A 21,328-nucleotide genomic window follows, 5' to 3' on the forward strand; every position below is an offset into this window, starting at 1 on the left:
AATATATAGAAGGAAGGAAACAGAGATCATGAGGGCAATGATTGAATGTTTGTGTTTACAATCTATTTTGTCATCCTGGTTGTCCACCGTAAAGTTACTATGTTGGTCTATTCTGCTGTACATGTATTGCATGAATCGAGGGTCTAAGGACAGAGGGTGTCCTATGCTGTACAGATTATAAAGCCCCTTCAGGCAAATTTGTGATTTGTGATATTAAATAAAATTACTGTAAGGTGTAGGTTTTTGATTGACCATGCTCATCAAATCACAACTGGAAGACCACATCATTTATTCTAACTTAATTAATTAATATATAGAAGTCTTATATAAATTAAGTGCCTTGGTCTCAAGCCATTTTGGCAGCGCCTGGAAACCCTTACTTTTATCAAAAGTGCTTGAAACCGCTTGAAATGCATTAAAAGGGGGGGTTCTTTGAATCCGACCTGGCAACCTCGAAGGAGTCTGGTCTAGGAAAATACTGCCCGCAGCAGACTACTTGGCATTAAAGACGGCTGGCGGTAGGAGCTGCGCTTTCCAGAATCTACTGTTCAGTTTCCCTGCCAACACCAAGTACGTATGTAATATTGTTCAGCTACTAACACAGTGAACTAATCACTGATGCAAAAACTAATGCTTTAATAGTAGCTTAGCTGTTTAGTTGAGCACCGTTAGCTAAAGGATGGGTAGCCTTACAGCAGAGCATTGAATAATAAAAGCCAGAGCAGTCTGCTAGCTGCGCGCTAGCTAAGGCTGCATTCAAAGATCCATCCATAAAGAAGGCGTTGATACTTTATGCTGCATTAAGTCGTTGTCTGTGTTGTTTTGGGAATTTACCGTTAATGGCAAATTATAGCGGTCAGCAACGCAGAGCCTTGCAAAGCTAATCACATAACGTTAGGTAATATTAGCAAGCTAACGTTAACGTAACCTCCGGACTTCAGCCAAATCTGTTAAAACGGGCTGCTTTGAAATGAACGAATGACCCCGTTTGTGCAAGTGAAATTCAACTCGAAGTTAGCTTATCCAACGTTTCCATATTCTGCTAACATTCAAAATGTAATTCACACCGTCCAGCCGACAGGCTTAGTTAGCTAATTTATACGAAGTTGGCTATTTAATGGTCAGTAACATTAGTCGTGAAGCTCTTGACGCAAAAGCTACGGTCAGTATCTTTTTCTGAGATTGTAGGACACTGTCCATTTAGATATGTTGTTGTTTTTTTAATAGCTATTTTGCAGTAAATCGACTTCTGCTTCAAGCCGAATTGCACGAATAAGTATATTGTCCAAGATGCTAGCTAAACTGCGGCAAGTGATGCCAGGGATGTCTCTCTGATAAACTAGCTAAAATCTAACATCACCTGTTTCAATTAAGGATATTCAGTTTTCTAGCCTGGATTAATAAGTGCTCCATGTTCAATTGTGAAATGCTATGAACACAGAGACTACTGGTTTCTCTCTGTCAGGAGAAGAAATTATTTGGTAATAGTCATTAAAATAAAAAAACAACTTTAATTTGACCTCCATGAAAACTGTTGCCCTGCAGCCTTGTTTGAGGTTGACAGTATGTGGCTTGTTACAGAAGCCCCTCTTGGTTTCTGCTTGGATGTTTCACACACTGTAATCACCTTATTTAGATTTGTCGACTTCTTTAGCTCAAGCAAACTTTCTGTCACCAGTCTTTCATTTGAGTGCTGAGTTAGCACTTCTTCTGAATTGCATCGCTCAACACAAGGGCAACCTCGCTCTTGTGAGGATTCAAGCACCATCCCTCTTGACAAACATAATGCATCCTACTGTTTGCGTGACTGGCCACTGCTGTGTCACTTTTTGATTGCACTTACGTGAGTCTGACGTCTGTAAAGGTGTGGCGGAACCAGGACTGTGGCATGCCAAGTCCTAAACATGAGGGTGTGGGTTTGTACAGCTTTTTAAGTTTCCCTTTCTGAAGAATCAGGCTCCGAAAGGGAAACCTAAAAGGGGGGAAAAGCTGGCCCATAAAAATCAGTCCAGAATGCTGAAGGTCTGGTTTAAGCATTTTTAAGACTAGAAGGAACATAATAAAACTAGACTGTAGTCTGTAAGAGGGCTTAGGGTGTCAGCAGAGTATTGTTGTTCAGCAGGGTGACGGCATCATTTCCAAGAAGAACCAAGAATTGTTTTAGAGACTTGCAGATGTTACTTTCCCCGCTACAAAGTGTAGAAATGGCAAAATTCCTTTTCTTGTGATGTTTCTTTTTAATTTTCGAACAAAAGTATTTCTCTACTTGTAAAAACAATCACTTGCAAACAGAGAATTAATTTAAAAAAAACTCCTAGAAAGATGTAAAAAAAAAAAAAAAAGATGTGGTATATTTTGAGGTGAAACATTTGTGAAACAAGTCCTTTCTGTATTATTAGTGTGACTGTTAGTCAGCTTCCTCGGTTGCCAATTTTACAGTTTCATTTTCAGTAACAAAAATTAGCTGTGAAAATGAAAAGCACATTGCAAGGCGAAACCGTTTCCAAAGGCACATAGTCAAAAATCTTTATTTCAGTTATAATTCTGGCACCACCAACAACCATTTGTGCCATCAGTTATGAATCTGGCTGTAGGAAAATCCAACATACTTGAGGTAGTTCTTGATCATGCCTATTAAAAACATTTGTCAGTGTGTCAAATTCTTGGATTTAGAGTCATCATCAGCCCATTCAAAGGGCCCAGACCGTGAAGGCATGGTGACTATTCTGTGTATCCCTCATAACATTATCAACCACCATTCCTGCAGAGAACTGAGAAAAAAGAAATACCCTTCAAAGATGTGTTTCTCTACAGTCGGACTAACTTTTTTTCTCTCCAAACTAAATGCAGCGGTTCTGCCAAGGACAATATTAACTGCAGATTTTTTCGAGAATGCTCTGCCAGACAGACAATAACTTATTGAAATCTGTTTTTCATTCATATTTAATAGCCAGGGGAAATGGATTTCATTTGATTTGCATTAATATTTTCAAGTCTCACACAAGTGGAGATTTAGTATCTGTGCATTTTTGCTTCATACATCATGGCTACAGTTACTTTAAATGTAGAGTTTCTTTCTAGATCACAGCGCGAAACCATTTTCGATCACTGGTTCTTATAACACAGCTGCTTTTTTTTTGTTTTTTTTTTCCTCCCTTTCCCCCCACAGATTTGGATCAACTTGGTGGAGAACAAGAGAAAAACCTGAATCTTTGCCTAAATGGTGGAGGCCTGATCTGAACCTCGTTTTTCCAACCCTCCTGCCAGTTGTTGGCGTCTTCTCTAACAATAAAAAGTCAAAGTGAAAGCTACCACACTTGGAGCCCTTATTTGAACAGCAGCTTAAACATATTTGGGTTATTACAGTCTTGAGGAAGTATACGACTAAGAGTTTCTCGGATACTTCTGTGTGACAACATGGCGAAGAAAAACAGCCAAAAGGGTATGTATTTGCTTTCTTAACTTTTTAAAAGAAAGTAAAATAAAAATCTATATTTTATTTTATATATTAAGTGTAGAAACACACTTTTTTTGTTTTAATGGCTACAGCATTTAGTTGAAGGTTTAAGGTACAGGTAGTTGTAAATTCTTTAACAATAAATGTGTGCATAATTGTTTTCACCTGGAATCTGATTGAGTAGTCCTAAAATGTGCAGTGTATTCTTAACAGATGACAATACTTTAGCAGTGAATTTGAATAGTTATAAAGAGAAGTGCTGTGGACATTTACAGTGACATTAACCTACTTTCATGCACGGGAAAAACAACTTTTACAAGCATATCTTTTTCTGTCATGTCTTTAAATGATTCTTCATACTCAGTTGTAGGAGTTTATCAGTTTTGATGTCCTCAGACCTTTTGTTGAAAAGGATTTATTTATTTATTTTTTATCTTTGATTATTATTATTATTATTATTTTTTTTTTTTTAAGAAACCGTGAGGTTTTTTTTAACTTGAGATGAAGACAAATGGCTTCACTATGGATCCAGGACAGTGACTTAAAAATTTGGCATGCACGTCTATTCATACAGTTACAGTACCAGTGCGTGGAGCAGCCAAAAAGGATAAAGAGACTTGTATTGTATTTTCTTAAATAAGTATGGGTGGTTGCCACGAACAAATAAAGGCCAGTCCCAATTACTGGCCAGGGGGGAAAAACAAGGGTGGATAAACTCCTGGTGTCTGTCATATAATGTGCATGCAACTAAGCATAATGTACATTTCCAGTGGTGGAAGAACTATTCAGATCTCTTACTCAAGTAAATGTACTTATTATTATTATTATTATTATTATTATTATTATTATTATTACTACTTATTTGAGAAAATACGGTATAAAATGTGAGAAATGATTGCTGAAATACGAGTTTCAGCCGCTCCAAGCACCGGTAACGTAATTGCATGAATAGATGCGCATCAAAATCCAAACGGAGGCTGGCTTGACCGCAGTAATCCTCTGACGTGATCGCACATCTACAGCGATGGTTTTCACAAGTTCACCTGGAACTCCCAAACCGCAAGTTTGTCTGTTTCTCTCTGCCGTTGTTTTTTCACATAGAGCCTAAAGTTAGCTAGCTGTCAGCTAACGTTAGCGTTTTGTTTTCAATGCCAAATTATATTTTCGATGCCAAATTTTAAAGTCACTGTCCTGGCTCCATACTTCACAAGCACAAATCTGCCATTTTAATGTGACTGGGATTCGTAAACATAGCCGACTGCTCTTTCCAGGAAATCTCTAAAGATGTCTGGTGGCTGTTTTGTTTTGCAAATGATGTCTTACAGTGGTTTGCAAATACGATTCAAGGCCTGAACAGACAATGGAGTTTAGTTTTCTGTTATATTTTTCCAGATACTTCTGGGGTAGTGTTTGACACTCGCTCAAAAATGGCCATGTCCCAGGGAGGAACAGCTGAGAGGATGAAGGAGAAGGTAAGAAGTATACACACTGCACACGACTGGCACAGAGAGCCTGCAGGTTTTTTAGTGAAGGGTTAAATTTGAAACACAAAATCGCAAAATTTGTGTAGTATCAAGGGCTTCTAATCTGTTCCCAAAGTTAAACATTTCCACTGTTGGTGGATTTGCTCCTAAGCCTTGACATTCAGCAGTGTTTCCCCTATATGCACCTAGCAGCGGCTTTGAAATATGACCGTCGCTGCTGTTTTTTTTTTGGTTTTGTTTTTTTGGAGGAGAGGAGAGGGCTCTGTCTTAGATCTTTAATGTCCAGGACACTTAATATCCAGGTCAGTTCACACACCTGTGCATATAAACGAGAAACTTTGCGCTTACCTGATAATGTCAGCACAACGATTATAACAACGAGCACCGGGTAGATGTGAACAATGAAGCAAGCGATGCTGATCACAAATTCAGGATTGTCATTCGCTGAAGGGAAAACAGTCCTGCAAATTCACATGAATATCGCACGGGAGGCGGGTCTCTCTTTTGGAGATACCAAGTTTTTAAGTGGTTTACATGTTGCCAGATTCAGTTTTATTGACTGTATCTCCTACTAGACAGGACAGGCGGTGAGGCAGGGTAGCTCAGATGTGAGTGGAGGCCAGAGCAGAGGAAGCAACACATGGAAAGCTCCCGGCAGGGAGTGCCAGCACACACAAAAAATGTGCACGTGCACAGGGGAAAAATAAATTTTCACCTCCGCTGCTACAACCCCATCCTAGGGGAAACACTGTACAGTTTCATTAGCTGTGGGCTCTGCTCTGCAGATTCCCAGTGAGCTGCTTTTTGGCAACAGTAAACACAAGGGCAGTTGCTAAAGGAAAAATGCAGTGTTTAGAGCCAGTCTTGACTCTTGGGTTATTCCTGTCTTAATGGGAGTTCATTTATCAGTGTCTATCAGTTATTGACGTGTTAAATAGCGCAACACCTTAGATTACCTGAAATCCCATGAGAAAATGACTTTGCTTGAGGTATAAGTAATCTCATGATGAGTCTTGTCTTCTTTAAAGCTCTTAATCTATAATGGAGCAATTTAAGGAAAATGGGACAGCACAGAGTTTCACTGTGGTGTCATGTTTTCATGGCAGGTTATTTTTGGTTTTGCACTCCAATTCAAATTCTTTGTGGGGTTTTCATGCTTTAAAGCACATCTTTTGTTACACTGAATGTAAGAGGCAGTGAAGAATTAGTGCCAAAACTACTAACAAATATTTTGTTTTTAAAAACAATGACGTGAGTTATGGATAGCTGTCCAAAACATAATAATAAATTGATATGTTAAAATTGTGAATATTTGCATTGGAGGTGCTGGCTTGTATACACGTCTTTTTGTTTGCAAAAAATAAAACCGACTTATAAAACATTTGTGTATTTCTACATTTGTAGTAAATGAAAGAGAAATTAGAGTACATTGCTGTGTCCTTAAGCCAATTGTTATTTAAATGTTACACCTTCATTGTGAATTTACAGTAAATGTTGAGTCACCTTGAGTGTTTTTTGAGATGATATTAAAACCTGTTCCTCTTATACTTTTGCGCTTCTTTTCACAGATCAGTGCTGTCAGGGCGGTTGTCCCCAACAAAAGTAACAATGAAATTGTGCTGGTGTTACAGCATTTTGAGAACTGTGTTGACAAGGCCGTTCAAGCTTTCTTAGAAGGTATGAGGACATCACGTGTTAGACCTCCACAATGGGAAATTATTGGCACTCACAGCTTCTTTTAGTAATTGTTATTGCAATTACACGATCCCATAAAACTGGGAGTATTGCATATTTAAGAACAATTATGCCTTAAAGACAGTGATAATTACACCACAGGAAGAAAAAGATTTACGATAACCTATATTATGTTTGCTAGTGTTATGTGATGCACCTTATCTGTTAATTCTATCATAATGTATTTTCAGCACTTGTCCTGGCATGCCGCCCACATTGCTTGTACTCAACATGACCTTGAACATGCATGCCATGCTTTGCATTCAGAAGTTTGAGTGTCATTTGCATGCCTTTTTTTAGTTTGCAAGTTCAACTATAGAACAAGAAGGTTGTCCCTGAACATCACACTGCTTTGTTTTTTATTTAGCGGTATCTAAACAACGCCTCAGGTCATTCAGATAATGAGATGGGTATTACGTCTGTCATGTGTCACTTTGTACCTTCGTCATAAGTGTTTGCTTTACACCTCAGGCAGTGCAGTTGAGATCCTGAAGGAGTGGAATGTCACCGGCAAAAAGAAGGTGCGAACCAGAAAGCCTGCATCTTGAATGTCTCTTTGTTGAGTCAGCATATTTATGTCAGCCCTAGTTTTGAAGTATTTGAAAGTAATTGCTGTACTGCCTAAAATTAGATGTTCAAAGTGCCGTTCATTAATTGTAAACTATAGATTAAGGCAGGGAAGTGGCATCTGAAAACTTGTATTTCAGCTTTAGCTTAAATGAAAACATTTCTGTGTGTGTGTGTGTGTGTGTGTTCTGAATTGGTCCAAGTCACAGCTCTGATTAGGATAGGAGATATCAATGCCAAACATCTTTGTTTAAATTCTCTTTGTCCATTATCTCTATGTACAGCCCAAGAAGAAAAAGAAGCCCAAGCCTCAGCCAGAGGCCTCAGCAGAGCCTGCTCCACCTGAGACCACATCGCCTGAGGAGGGCAAGGATGAGATGAACGGCTTTCATGCCAACGGATCGGCAGTGGATGGAGAGTCACTTGATTCTCTGAGTGAACAGTTGGACTCCGCTTCCCTGGATGCAGCTGAGCTGGACTCTGAACCCACTACATCCGAAACCACCGGTAATCACAGCTCTGATAAATGATGAAGGCAAAAGAGGGATTTCTATATCATTCTTTTTTTCAGTTGTCTTGCTGGAATGTGGATTACCTGCTTCAAAAAACCTGCATAGATAGTATGAATATGTAAAAGTCTGCTCTGATCACTATTTAAAAAGAAACTATTCCAGGACTAAATGTTCTGCGTAGAGTTCAACTTGTCAGGTTGTCCTGACAGTGCTGACCTTTGAGGGGACGGAGAGTCCAAAATAGAGGAAGCTGTTGTAGCTTTTTAGCTGTGTTGCACCATTTACACAGTGGTTTGCAGACAGGAGTCCATGGTACAGATATGTCTTTTTATTAAACTGTGAACTTATTGTCCAGTTAGCTAACAAGCTAATGAGTTTGCTAACTGAATGTTGGCAAGCTTGTTAGCTCAGAGACCTTTATTTTCCCTCTTTGATACATTTTTATTGGACGAAATGGTTGCAATAGTAAACTAAATGCCAGGGGAAAGTAAACAGTAGAGAGAAGCTCCGGGAGCTATTGTTTCTGAGCTTCTTCAGTGAGGCCCAATGTCTTTTCTGTGTTACTTTGTGTGACTGGACATATTGTTCTGTAATTTATTGCTATATGCCAAATTGTCAAATTTTATTTCTACAAATTATCATATCAGATCCCACCATTTTCTCTTCCTTTAAAAGTGTTTTTCTTTGCTGCTGACCGACTTGTTGACTATTCTGGCTCTTCTCTATTTTAGGCAATTTTCAGGAAAGTTAGTTTAGAAACTGCTTACTTGTTTTAAAGTAATCTGTCCTCTCACAGGTGCAGAAGCAGAAAGTCAAGGTAGCGCTCCAAGTCCCGCCTTACAGCAAGGAGGGAGGAATCATCAGGGTCCCAAAGGCAACAAGACCCGACACAGGCCAGGCTCAAATTCACATCCACCCACTCCCTTATTTGCACCCACCACTGATGAGCAAGGATCATCAGGAGCCAAGAAGATAGGTTAGTCCTCCATTTCTCTTACACCCTCCCCCCGCAAATGATCTTATTGTAAGAATACAATGATTGATAATGCACTGTGAGATGTTACCAAGGCACGGGTAAGTAGCACTTCGTAGCACTTCTTCTGCAACATGCGCCTATGTCATGTTTAATGTCTACCCCTCAGCTTCCAACATTGACCGCTCTGTGAAGGACCTGCAGAGATGCACTGCCTCGCTGACTCGCTACAGGATGGTGGTCAAGGAGGAGATGGACTCTTCAATCAAGAGGATGAAGCAGACGTTTGCTGAGCTCCAGAGCTGGTGTGTACATTTCTTCTAAAATCTGCCTCTGGTTATGGCTACAGTTGAATCTTAAGGTGATAAAATATTATAAGAAAACACCTTTTGTAGGGTGTTTCCACCGCAGTTTCTGTGTGATTGTTCAAGATGCTAAAAATGTTCTCCAGTGGTAGTACTTTCTAATGGTTCAGGAACTTTAGGGGCGGGGCTTGCTGGGCTGACCATCACTGATTTGTCAAACACAGATGCCGTGGCAACTACAACTTGTACGCTAGTAGGACGAGAGGTGGACATTTCTTGTTGTTTATGTACAAGGTTAACTCTGTGGTCGGCTTCTGACTAGTTAAAAAGAGAGAAGTGAGAGAGCTAGCCAGTGAATGAGAGAGAAAAGGAGCAGCGATGAGGTGACAAAGCAAGTGAAGAAGAGGAGTTTTCAGTCTCGTCCCCACCTCTGCATTTGTCTCATTGTCAAACATTCATTACATTCAACTCGCAACAATAAATACAAAGATCAACATGAGTGCTGTTGTCTCCTTATGAGTGAAAACTGCGTTTCAAATGCTGCCATCGTTTTTTTTTTTATCTGTCTAATTTGCCTACATTTCACGGTTCGTCAGATGCAGTGGAAGCACAAACAGGAATGCACAAAGGGGACTTTTAGTTCCAGAGTTTACTTCTTCCGGGTACACAGTTCCTGAAATTATTTGGTCAAGAAGGGCTATTTGTGTTCCTAGAATTTTTATAATTTTTTTTTTTTCTTCAGTTCATGTTGCATGTTTACTAAAGTGTTATTGCATTTTTATAGATTTAGCTGCACCATCACTGAGTCCAAAGGTCATTTTTCTTACCTTAGTCCTACTTGATGACACTGGGACAGGGCTCTGCATTTTCACAACTATTACAACCATTAATACATAACTAAAGTACTGTAATCATTTTGTTTTTATTAGTTTGTCTTTAAGCTTTAAGCACAAGGCTGTACATATTACTAATACTTCTAAGCCAGCACAGTGCAAGTGTGATTAGCTTACAAATTTCATAGATACTACTAGCATACAAAAGACAAAATCTAGGTTCACCTCTTATTACCAGTAATATTGATTATTATTGGTGGTTCTTATGAGAATTTGGTCATTGCTGAGGATGCTAGCAGAGCATAAGTAGCTCACTAGCTAATTTATTGTAGAAGGACGAAGATTAGCATACTAAACTCCAAAACATTAATTTATTGCGTCAGAAAACCACAAGCTGAAAGAGAAAAGTCTGCATTCTGATAGTGTGTATTCCTAAAATATGTATATTTTTTATTAACGGCACAAGTTCTAGTGTTATTAGTATGTGTTTTCTCATAAAGAGATCCTTCATTATTCTCTCTGAAAAGCTGAAACATGATGCTGTGGTTTTTTGTCAATATTTTAAGCTAAAGGAGAAATCCATTTACCACCACTCTTAGCTCCCCACCACCAACGCACTGGCTTGTAAAAGCTGAGCACTTTGTCATTTTAACAAAGATAAAGGACAGATTGTTTTGTTAGTGTTCCACACTGTTTAGCTCCCTTGAGGCTCTGACAGCACTTCTGTGGCTAAGACTCACATTTCTGTTGAATGCTTAAAAATAATCTGTCTTTTATCTTTAATAAATTGCAACGTGCTCATGTATTAGCAGCCAGTACAGAAGTAGATATTTATACAAACTTATACATGGACAGAAACCCCTTATGTCATGTTTTAGCTTTCTAGAAAGACAGATGAAAGAAAACCTCTGGGAGAAAATACATTGTCTGACTGCGGTTAGGTGGAACACTTTGGCTCTGTTTACCTGTAACCTATGAAGCGCCGCCAACGAATATACACAAATTAAGCAGCATTATTGGATTTTCTATTGGAAAAAAATAGATATCAACATGAGTATCTGAGTAATTGTCAATCAGCCACAGATAGTTAATAAAAAATGCCAAGTTTCTAATTCATGCCAATGAAGCCAAGCCAATTTGCCAAGATGTCAAAAATACAGTATAGTTACTCACTCACGTAACTTGTGGGTATCTGCTATTCAGAGTCGTTTTAATGCTGCACCAGAGGCAGGGAGAGATCATGACTGTAAAGACCTCAGTAGGCTTTAACTAGGTCAAATAATGTGTCGTCCAACCTTCTAAAGGCTGAAGTGTTTATACCAAACCCCCAAGAACAATGTTGGACTGTGAGGTGATTATTTTTTTTATTTTATTTTTATTTTTTTGACGTAGTTGGTAGCAGGATCATGTTAGACACACTTTCCCCCAAATACTTACAATAATAAAAAGGAGCTGTTGTTTTTCTGAGAGTCAGACACCTCGAAATTACTCGAAATTGTATTATCAGAATTTGGTCCAATAGGGCCAATAAAATTTCTCAAAAAGCTGTATCAGTAAATAATTTCATGCCATTCATGACTTTGCCAAAAGAAGTCTCCCACACGCCTGCTCTCGACCAGCTTAGCCAAGGAAGGATTCAAGTGCACATGGTGTATGGGTTAAAAAAAACGTGGAAATGTGAGGAAGCTCTCACTGAACGGCTTATATAGGAATGGGGTGCCATTTTGGAGCACAGTATCCAGTTCTCTTAACACATCCATGGTTTAAATGTGTTCCTAATTGCCATACTTGTTAACACTGAAAGGCATCAAGAAGGGATGGAAGTAATTTTGTAAAGAATAGGGGGAGGGGAGAGAGCCTAAGGGAGAAGTTCAAAACCTGCATACTATTTCACCTTGGCACACCTGGCCAATTGCTGCGTAAAGGGGCCCGATTGTTTAAGTGCCTTCGGAAAATTATAAAAATGTCAGATGCAAACTCCCGCCCCAATTTCACTCATAAACGTGGGTTTCAGACACTGTAGTACACTGAGGCCATAAAGGTACCACATGGAGTTTTCTTGTAAACAAAGTCATGTACTTTTACTGACACATTGTGTGTATCCTTGAGACCAAACACACGTGATGTATGTAAACATATTCCTCATAAAACTTTTGCAAAGCCAATTTTTTTTTAAATAATTCCACTACTGCATCGTTTACATCCACGTTTGCTTGCTGGCAGTCTTCTTTGTCACTGCCTTTGCAAGCGCATTGGTACGCTTCTTCACTCGTTACCACCACCAACCGTGAAAACGGCGGCAGGAATGTGTATTGCATCGCCTGTATGCTTGTGCGCGTGCACAACACAAACAAAACAGGGACCCACTCTTAAAAACATTGCTCCATAGTGCTACTAGTGATCAAAAACTCCATAGGGTACCTGAGCAATATTTCACTCATCACTTCTACCCATTCTACTAGTCACCAATTTCATGGAACAATTTTTCTTTGCATAATTTAAATTAACTTTCTCCCGCAGATTTTTGTGTCTTAGTAGCTGCTGAGCACCCTAAACTGTAGTATAATACCAATAATACTCTCAAGGTTATAATTTATGATGTGATAAAGGCACTCGTATGCTGATCTATGGCACAAGGAGAGAATTACAGAATGTTACTGCTAATATCACACAGTATAGAATTTATTTTCATGTATTAATGCTTAAATCTTGTGCTAATTGTATTGCACTTGCTGTTTTGCATTGTCATTCACTGACGCTGCTGTATTTCTGATCGGAAAGTGTGCAGCCACCTCTTTGTTTAATGTTATTGGAATTGCTTCGTAATCTCAGTGCAAAGTTAGCGTTCACAATATTTCTTATCATCTTATCTCTTTTTTTCTAGTTTAATGGACAGAGAAGTGACTCTACTGGGAGAAATGGACAAAGTGAAAGCAGAGTCCAGTAAGTACTGTATTTTCAAGTATGTAGACTGAACCAAAACCCTGCTTGTCACATACCGCCCAGGAGCTGTTAGTATTCTTCACATAATATGATCACCTGACTCAAGGGCTTGGAGAGTCTGACCTAAATTACCTACAGAGAGGAAGTAAAAGAGATTGTTTTGGAACAGCAAGTCCCAGTTTCTTCTGGACTGCACTGGTGCCCTCAGGGTATCCTTATATACATAGAGCATACCATTGTGTGTGTGTGTTTACGTACATGTGTTTGTAACATGACAGAGCAAGACTGCATATTTGTAGAAGTAGGCCATTCTCTCTCATTCTGTCCTCAGTTTAGAGTGTTGTGTGTTTCAGGCTTGGAAAAAGTGAATAGTGTCAGGTGTCAAGGGAGACTCAATGCTGTCTTTGTGGAAGATGTGTGGGGAATTGAGAGGAAAACGAAGGAACTCTAGTATTTTTTTCGACATTACAAAAACCAGGTTTCCTCAAAATGTATCTTCTATGAATCTGCTTCCTGTGTTACATTTGTGTTAACTGTTGGTTTCCCTTATAACCTTTTTTTCCTCATGCTGGAAAAGATAAACAGCTCTGAATATACAAGAGAGGTTGTTTTCAGTTTTGTTTGGTACAATCCAGGATATAATGATCCTTACTGTGGTACTGTAGGAACCACCAGGTACTAATGTCTAGGGCTGCAACTAATGATTATTGTAATTAACAAATAATCTGCCAAGTATTTGCTCAATTAAAATAATTTTACATTTTTTTTTTTTTGATAGAAAAAATTACTTGGACAACTAATCGATCATCAAATAGTTGCAGATTAATTTTCTGTTTGACTAATGAATTCATTGTTTCAGCTATTATTGATTAATCTGCCAATAATGTTTTCAGTTAATCATTTGGTCTATAAAATGCCATAAAATAGTAAAAAATAAATAATGTCCAGCACAGTTTCCTAAAGCCCAAGGTGACGTCTGCAAATGTGTTGTTTTGTCCGAGCAACAGTCCAAAACCAAAATTAAATGGAGAAAAACAGCAAATCATCACATTAGAGAAGCTGGAAGTGTTTGGTATTTTTGCTTGAAAAATGACTATCGATTATCAAAATAGGTGATTTGACTTTTTGTCAATCAGCTAATCAATTAACCAACAAATCATTTCAGCTTTACTATAGTCTAATATGTATATCTAAAACAGAGGTACATGTGTCCTTCAGGATCAGAAAACAGCACTTCTGTGATTCTCTGTTTTGCACAGATATTCAGCATCATACAGGGAGGCATCCATCATAGAAGAGATGCTACGTTTTATCAGCTTTTCCTCACAAGTCACAAGATGAATTGTGTTTTAAGTAGACATGTAACACTGTTCTTGAAGTGATTGAATAGCTACTGTATGTAGATTTACATGCTCCTTTGTTTGAAGTTCAGATCAAATGTATTAAAACATTAACAGAGTTTAAATATGTAGAAAAATGTGTTTTAGTGTGTAATGACACTTGTGTCAGTTGCTTATGTGGCTTCACATTAGCACATATACATTATCTTGATTTGAAAATAGCTTTATCTTTGACCTTTTCAGATGCTGAGTAAGCTGCACTTTGTACTTGTCATTTCAAAAGTCTACAGCTGAGTTCTCACAGGGAAACGAAACTTACTGGGATTGTAGGGAGTATTAGTAGTAAGACTGAAAAGAAGATATTTGACTGCACCACCGTGGGTTTGTGAAGGACATATTTTTTTTTACTATTTTCTGTTTCTATTATATAGACCAAACAATTGAGAAAATAATCGGCAGATTAATGAGTTACCTCTTAATTGGACATTGAATTTTTACTGCACTCTGAAACAGGGACGCCGTGCACAAAAAGGATTGATGGTTTTGTTGGTTTCATAAAACAGACAGCGTTCACTAAAACCAGTTTTATACCTGTTAAAGATCACATTTTTTGTTTGTGTTACAGTGTCGATTTTAGACGCCCGGCAGAAGAGAGCAGAGGAGCTCAGACGGCTGACAGACCAGTCTGCATCCATGTCTGAGGAGCAGTTGACTGAACTGCGCGCAGACATCAAGGTGCTTTAACAACACTGCTGCTCCAGTTTGGCCTCATCTGTCTCTTTCTCAGTGTTTGGCTCAGTACACAGCTGACTAAATGTGAAGTGGGTGTTAATCATTGAGCCACAATTGAAAGCAAATTAAAAAGCTCATTTGTAGCGAGTTTTTATCTTTTCCAGGGTGAACCACAAGCACAAATAATTGAAAGAAAACAGCAAAGTGAAATATTTTAATAAATAAATACATTTTGGAGCATGCTGGTGATTTAATATAATTTGGTTCTCTCTTTTTTTTTTTTTTTTGCAGCACTTTGTGAGTGAGCGTAAATATGATGAGGACCTTGGGAAAGCTGTAAGATTTACATTTGATCTTGAACCGCTGAAGACGAGCATCTTAGGGTTTGGATCAGGTACAATATCCTGTTCGTCTGTTTTTATCTTCTTTTTTTAATTTGTGTTCATGTGAAAATTTCTGAAAATACTCCCCTTCCCCATTTTATTAATCCTGAATAATAACAAACACCTTCCCCAACACCTTCCAAGCATTTCTGCTGTTTCAGCATTTTATAAGGTCATGGCTGAGATGCCCACAATTACAGCAGTTTGTCAGCAGACTGGAAGTACACTGACAGTAGCTAATAAACTAATTATTATATGCCAAAATGTGTGCCATTTTAAATGAATTAGAGAAGAAATAGACAAAGCTAAAAAGATGACTAATTGTGTTCAATAAAACACCTTTTTCCCCCTTCAGAAACCTTCTGTTTAATTTTAACAAAATGATTCTATCTTCTCAGATGCATCCATGTTGGTTTGGCTGCCAGCTGTGTGGTTAAAAGTTTCCCATACTCTGCTGTAGACACAGTATAGCTCAGGGGTTCTCAACCTTTTCTAATTCAAGGTCCACCTATTCATACTTGCTCTGGCCATAGGGCTGACACTTCTATGTATTGTGTGTGTGAAGCTGGAGGGCAACATGAAATGCCGATTTTGCTGAGTTTGAGTCAAATGTTTTTAGCACTAGCATTATGCTAGCTCACCATCTGCGTCATTTCATGCTGTATTCTGTGGTTGGTTTGTAAACGTAGCAACAGTCACATAGTGTCAGAAATTGAGAATTTTGGCGCAGCCTGTCGTTCGTCCCTAAAGCTCTATATCAGCCGTTGGTGGATGTTTCTCAGTACAAATTAAGACCATAGTTTTTTATTGACGACCAAAGATTTCACCACATTTCTCTCAAAGTTGTTGACTGTGTAAGCAGGGCCTTAAAACCCAGAACACCTTCAAATCCCAAAATATAGACCAGGCAAAAAAAATAGCTTTTATGGGTTTTACTCAGTGCAGTTATCAAGCTAATTTAGCAAGCCTGCTTCATGAGACAGGTCCCAGGTTATACTGTTTGTGATTGACCTTGTTTCTTTTACAGTTTACCATCCGCGTACAGGCTACTCAAATCGGTCCCGTTGTAGCTCCACGTCCTCTTCTGTCGCCAGCCCAAGCCTGCTGGAAACTCCTCCTCCCACCCAGACCCAAAGCATCCCCAGTGAAAACCGCCCTCCACCAAACAAACAGGTCAGCTGGAAAAGCAGTTTGTCGAACATTCAGACCATAAAGCTGCCTCATAGTTCATAGATGTTGATTTACTTTATCAATGTAAATAATAATTCAGATAATTCTGACTTTTAATTCTCCTCTCAGATTTTCCAAGGTAACAGGCGTACTTTCCAGGGACAAGGTTATCACTCGGGTCAGCGGTATAATGGCAGTTCCTACCATGACAGGAATGCCAGTCGTGCTAACCACCACTACCAGAGTGACGGTGGCTCTTCTGGTCCCACTTTACATCACTCTAACAACTTGAGAGGTCCCTCCCGTTCCTCCACGTCCTCCTACAACCAAGACCGACCCTCTCATAACGGGCTGCCCCAACGGCCTCCGCGGACGCACTGCCCTTGACATTGGAAATCCTGTGCTCAGTCAAACCCATCTACTAACCCTTGCACTTCCCTCCCCTCTCCATACCCTCCCCATACCCTACACGCTCTTCCCCCCTACTAACTTCTTTCAATGAAGAATAGAATACAAGTTTACATATTTCCGTCGGTTGAGCTGTAGTGCCACCTCTCTGCATCAATCTATTCATCCCTCAAACTTTAAAAGCTCTCACTGTTCTGTAATCGCTCTTCCTTTTGCATTTCCCCCATCCTGACTAAGGTAACAGCTTCTATCTTTAGGCCCCCTTTGAGAGATCTCATTGCTATGCTATTGTCAGTATCTGTTATTAATTTTAGAAGTTAAGCAGTCTGCCAGAGACTGATAGGACTACCTGCAACAATCTGTGCACTATGGAAGTTGAACTCTTAGTACTATTTCTATTTTTGCTGTGGCTTATGTCAGCTCTCCGATTTGCACCTCAGATCTTTTTTTTTCTTCTCGTCTCCCTGAATCATTTCAATGCCTTCACCGTGGAAAGCGTTGTGAAAGCGCAAAAGTAGTTCCAGCATTAATTTTTGTCATCAGGAGAGTAGACATGCAATCAACACTACAGACTATCATTAATCTTTACAAGGTACAAAATTAAACATATCAAACTATAATCCAGAGCTTTTCATATGTCTTCTACAAAACAATAGGGAAGTTAACGCTAGGACTTCGATGCGTTTGAGAGTAACTGCGGTTGTCCTCTTAAAGGAATAGTTCAACATTTGAGAGATAGCTCGTTCCCTTTCTTGCAAAGAGTTAGATGAGATCAGTACCACTCATGTCCGTATGCTAAATATGAAGCCATCACCAGTAGCTGCTTAGCATAAAGACTGGAAGCAGGTGGAAACAGCTTTGTTACCTGTCCTAGTGTAACAAAATTGGCCTACCAGCACCTCCAAAGCTCAATAATTAACACTTTCTATCCTTGTTTGTTTATTCTGTGCAAAAACTGTGGTGTAAAAACTAAAAGTTGTTTTTTTATGGGGGGTTGTGTGCCAGGCAGAGCAAAGCTAGCTGTTTCCCTTATTTCCAGCCTTTATGCTAAGCTAAGCTAATCAGCTGCTGGCTGTAGCTTCATATTTACCATGCAGACATGAGTGGTATCTTCTTATCTATCTCTGCAAGAAAGCGAATAAGCGCGTTTCCCAAATTGTCAAACTATTTCTTTAAATATTGCCTAAGGCAGTGTATGCACCATTACTCTTAGAAAACGTTAAAATGTGATTTATTTGAGGGAGGTTTGGTGTAGGCCCTCATGATGTATCGCCCTCCCACTGGCCAACGGGGCTATCGTGTGTGCTGCTGTTCTCGGCTTGCTGTCCATTATTTTATAACAAAGAGAGGGCTCATTACCTTTTGTAGAATAATGTTAAATGATAAAACTCAACAAAGGAAACTGTCCACATGCTGGTTTATAGTTCTCGACATTAATTCAGATGGATTTTCTTCCACACGCACTGTTTGTTCTTTGTGTTTTGTTATATGCACACAAATGGCATATTAATGACGTGCTTGCCTTTAGTCACAGAGAGACTTCACATTTGCCTTTCTAGAGACATGGATGTCTGCATCATGACGGCTTTCTAATCAGATGGTACTTGTAGAGCAGATGTGCGATTTGTGAATATATGTGAGAATAAGATGCAAATCTTTTCTTCCCCTTTTTTATATACTTTATCTCATCTGTGAAAGTAAAAAATGATCAAACTGATGAATGCATTGGAAGGTTGTATCGAATTCACAGATTTTTTTTTTCTAAGGCTGCCAAGTAGACGCTTCAAGGCTGTTGTTGGGGTCAGTCTCATTGTAGGGTCCACAGTTTGTGAACAAAAAGCTGGTGAATACCTCATTGCTGATCTTTTGACACAGTCTGTTTGTTTGTTTTCTCGCAGTGGGCTCTTATTAAGGGAAAGGGACCCCTGGTGATTCCTCGTGTCTTATCATCTTGTAGTTATGTACATACAAGTATGTGGAGCTGCAAGGATGTAGTGTAAAACTGGTTGTTACGTTATTGCTGCATCTTCTTCATAATGTGTCGTCTTCCCTTGAGCAGACTTTTAGAAAAAATGAATTTGAAATATTATGTTCTCTCTCTCTCCCCCCTTTTTGTTTCTTTGTGGGTTTCCTGATTATAGGGAGATGTTTATTATTTGAGATTAAAAAAAAAAATCCTTACTCCAGTATTTATAGTAGTGAATATTGTGGAGAAAAGATCACTAACTTGTTTGCAGTCTTTGGTAAATATGTGCTGTAATGACACACATATAGGTTGCCTTTTGACTTATAGGAATAGTATGACATTTTGAGAAATAAGCTCATTCCCTTTCTTACAGTTTGAAAACACTTTCGATAAAACATACAGTCACCTTTTGTGCTTGTCGAAGTATATTTTCGAGTGAAGAATGGGCTCATTGTTGCCCCTTGTGGTCGTTGGGGACAAACACCTATTACAACTGCGGTTCCGTAGTTGCAGTGTGTTTGCCGCCCTCATGGGGGCAGTGATGAGTCCATTACGACTTGGCACACTACAATGAGGCGAAGAAGACGCAGCGCTAGAAAACGGATTTAAAACAAGCCACAAAAAGGTGACATTTATGCTTTATTGCGAGTGGTTTCAAACTGTTTTTCGGTATCACAGGAGAAAAGACTTTAAAGGATGAAGACTAACTGGTTATTTTGGAAATTGTACATCTGGTTAACCGCCCCACCTCCATTAAAATTGCAGCGCACAGCCGCTTACCTGAGCTTTTCTGTGGAACCACACCGACGCAGTGAATTAAACAGTCCCGAACGGGGCTATGAAACGACTTTGTTTCCTGTTCTAATATAACAAAATCCGCCTACCAGCACTTCTAAATGTCACTAATTAACATGTTATATCTCGTTTGTTTACGCCACACATAGTTTAAAAACGACAATTCACCGTTTACAGCAGGTTATGTGCCGGACTATTTCTTGGCTGCAATCGGTGACTTCCTGGAGTCTCTGCTGGTTGCCTGGCAACTGCTCAGAGCCAAGAAATAGTCCGGCACATAACCCTCCGTAAAACTGCGAATTGTCGCTTTTACACTTCAGTTTTTGTACGGATTAAACAAAGAAAGATATATATATATAACGTGTTAATTTGTGAGCTTGGATTTTGTTATCTTTGGACAGCCAGGCTCGCTTTTAACCCGTTTCCAGTCTTTGTGCTAAGCTAAGCTAACCGGCCGCTCTGTTTAGTATTGTAGATTTCTTAAAATGTCAAACCATTAATTTAAATGCTTTCAGAGGTGGTAACTTTGTTATAATGTCACAAAGATTTTTATTGACTGACGTTGATGGGGAAAATTGTACAAAATTCCTCAACCAGTTCTCTGCTTAATGATGGCAGGAGGATGTACCAATCCGCTTTTATTCCAGCATACCTCTAGTAGTTGGAGGTGCTGGACTTGTTCAAATCAAGACTCAAGGAGAGTCGTTTTCTCATCTGGGATTTTGTCCATCTCACTTTAACCACTTTTGTTGTTTTACATTCCAACCCCTAGGATTATTAAGTTGTCGCCAAAGAAGTGATTTCATCCTATTTTTAAAGTTGCTGCCTTTTTCTTTCTTCGGCCTGTAAAGAATTCCAAAGCGGATAAATCCAACACTTCACCTTTTCTTCTTCTTCCCACCCCACTTTGTTTTTGGTTTCCTTACTGTATATACATATATGTAGCTATATAATTTTGTGCTCACATGGGGCATTTTGTATGTGATATTCATATTAGGCATTATGGAGGTTCAAATATCTAGTTCATTCATTCTTCCAGTAGATTCTGTCCTTCTTCTCAAGACACCTTTTCTGAGACAACTGTAAACTCAAGTGCCTTTTCTTGTCTCCCACCGATTCATTGACATCCCCCTCCACCAAAATATGGACCAAAGACATCGACCGTCCCCGACACCCCTCTCCTTTCTTTCTTCCACTCACTGAATTGCACACTTTTCATTTACTACGAATAAACAGTTTGCAGTACTGACTGTCTGTTTGATTTTTGTACTAGTGTCCACATGTATCTATCCACCAGACTGCATGTAAGCAAACCAGGAGATGAAGCAGAGGTAACAGTGAGGTTTTCCAGCATGTCTGCACATGTAGCAAAGTAAGTGACCCTAGGATGTCCAGGTGTACAGCTGCAGGGGTTGGGAAGTAATTCATAAACATATTTACTGTTTTTGACTCCACATGCTGCAAGTTTGCAAATAAAAAAACGCAATAATTTTAGGTGAACACTGGTGGCTACAATGCAGTAATGAGGGTAAACTAGATCAAAACAATAATTGAACATTAAAGCATACACACAATACATGTGCAGCCAGCAGAGGGCACCATTACTCTTAGAAAACGTTAAAATGTGATTTATTTGAGAGAGGTTTGGTGTAGGATCTCTTCCATCAGCAGTGCTGGCAGAAATATTCAGATCTTTTACTTTAGTAACAGTACCAATACAACAATG

At 39.1% G+C, this 21,328-nt stretch overlaps 1 protein-coding gene across 2 annotated transcripts; it reads left to right on the forward strand.

Moving 5' to 3' along the window:
- Window positions 1-417: 417 nt before the first annotated feature.
- On the forward strand, window positions 418-20,847 carry spats2 (spermatogenesis associated serine rich 2). Of its 2 annotated transcripts, none has more exons than XM_044212635.1 (13): window positions 418-570; window positions 3,170-3,442; window positions 4,850-4,929; window positions 6,510-6,618; window positions 7,147-7,196; window positions 7,527-7,749; window positions 8,551-8,730; window positions 8,897-9,032; window positions 12,750-12,808; window positions 14,774-14,883; window positions 15,172-15,274; window positions 16,291-16,436; window positions 16,563-20,847. In XM_044212635.1, the coding sequence occupies exons 2-13, from the start codon at window positions 3,418-3,420 to the stop codon at window positions 16,818-16,820; spliced, it is 1,479 nt and encodes a 492-aa protein (XP_044068570.1). In that variant the 5' UTR covers window positions 418-570; window positions 3,170-3,417; the 3' UTR covers window positions 16,821-20,847. The 2 variants fall into 2 exon arrangements, with proteins under 2 accessions (XP_044068570.1, XP_044068572.1); XM_044212637.1 differs by having other exon boundaries at window positions 454-574.
- Window positions 20,848-21,328: the final 481 nt, after the last annotated feature.

The sequence above is a fragment of the Siniperca chuatsi genome, linkage group LG10, assembly GCF_020085105.1.
Source record: "Siniperca chuatsi isolate FFG_IHB_CAS linkage group LG10, ASM2008510v1, whole genome shotgun sequence".
NCBI lineage: Eukaryota > Metazoa > Chordata > Actinopteri > Centrarchiformes > Sinipercidae > Siniperca > Siniperca chuatsi.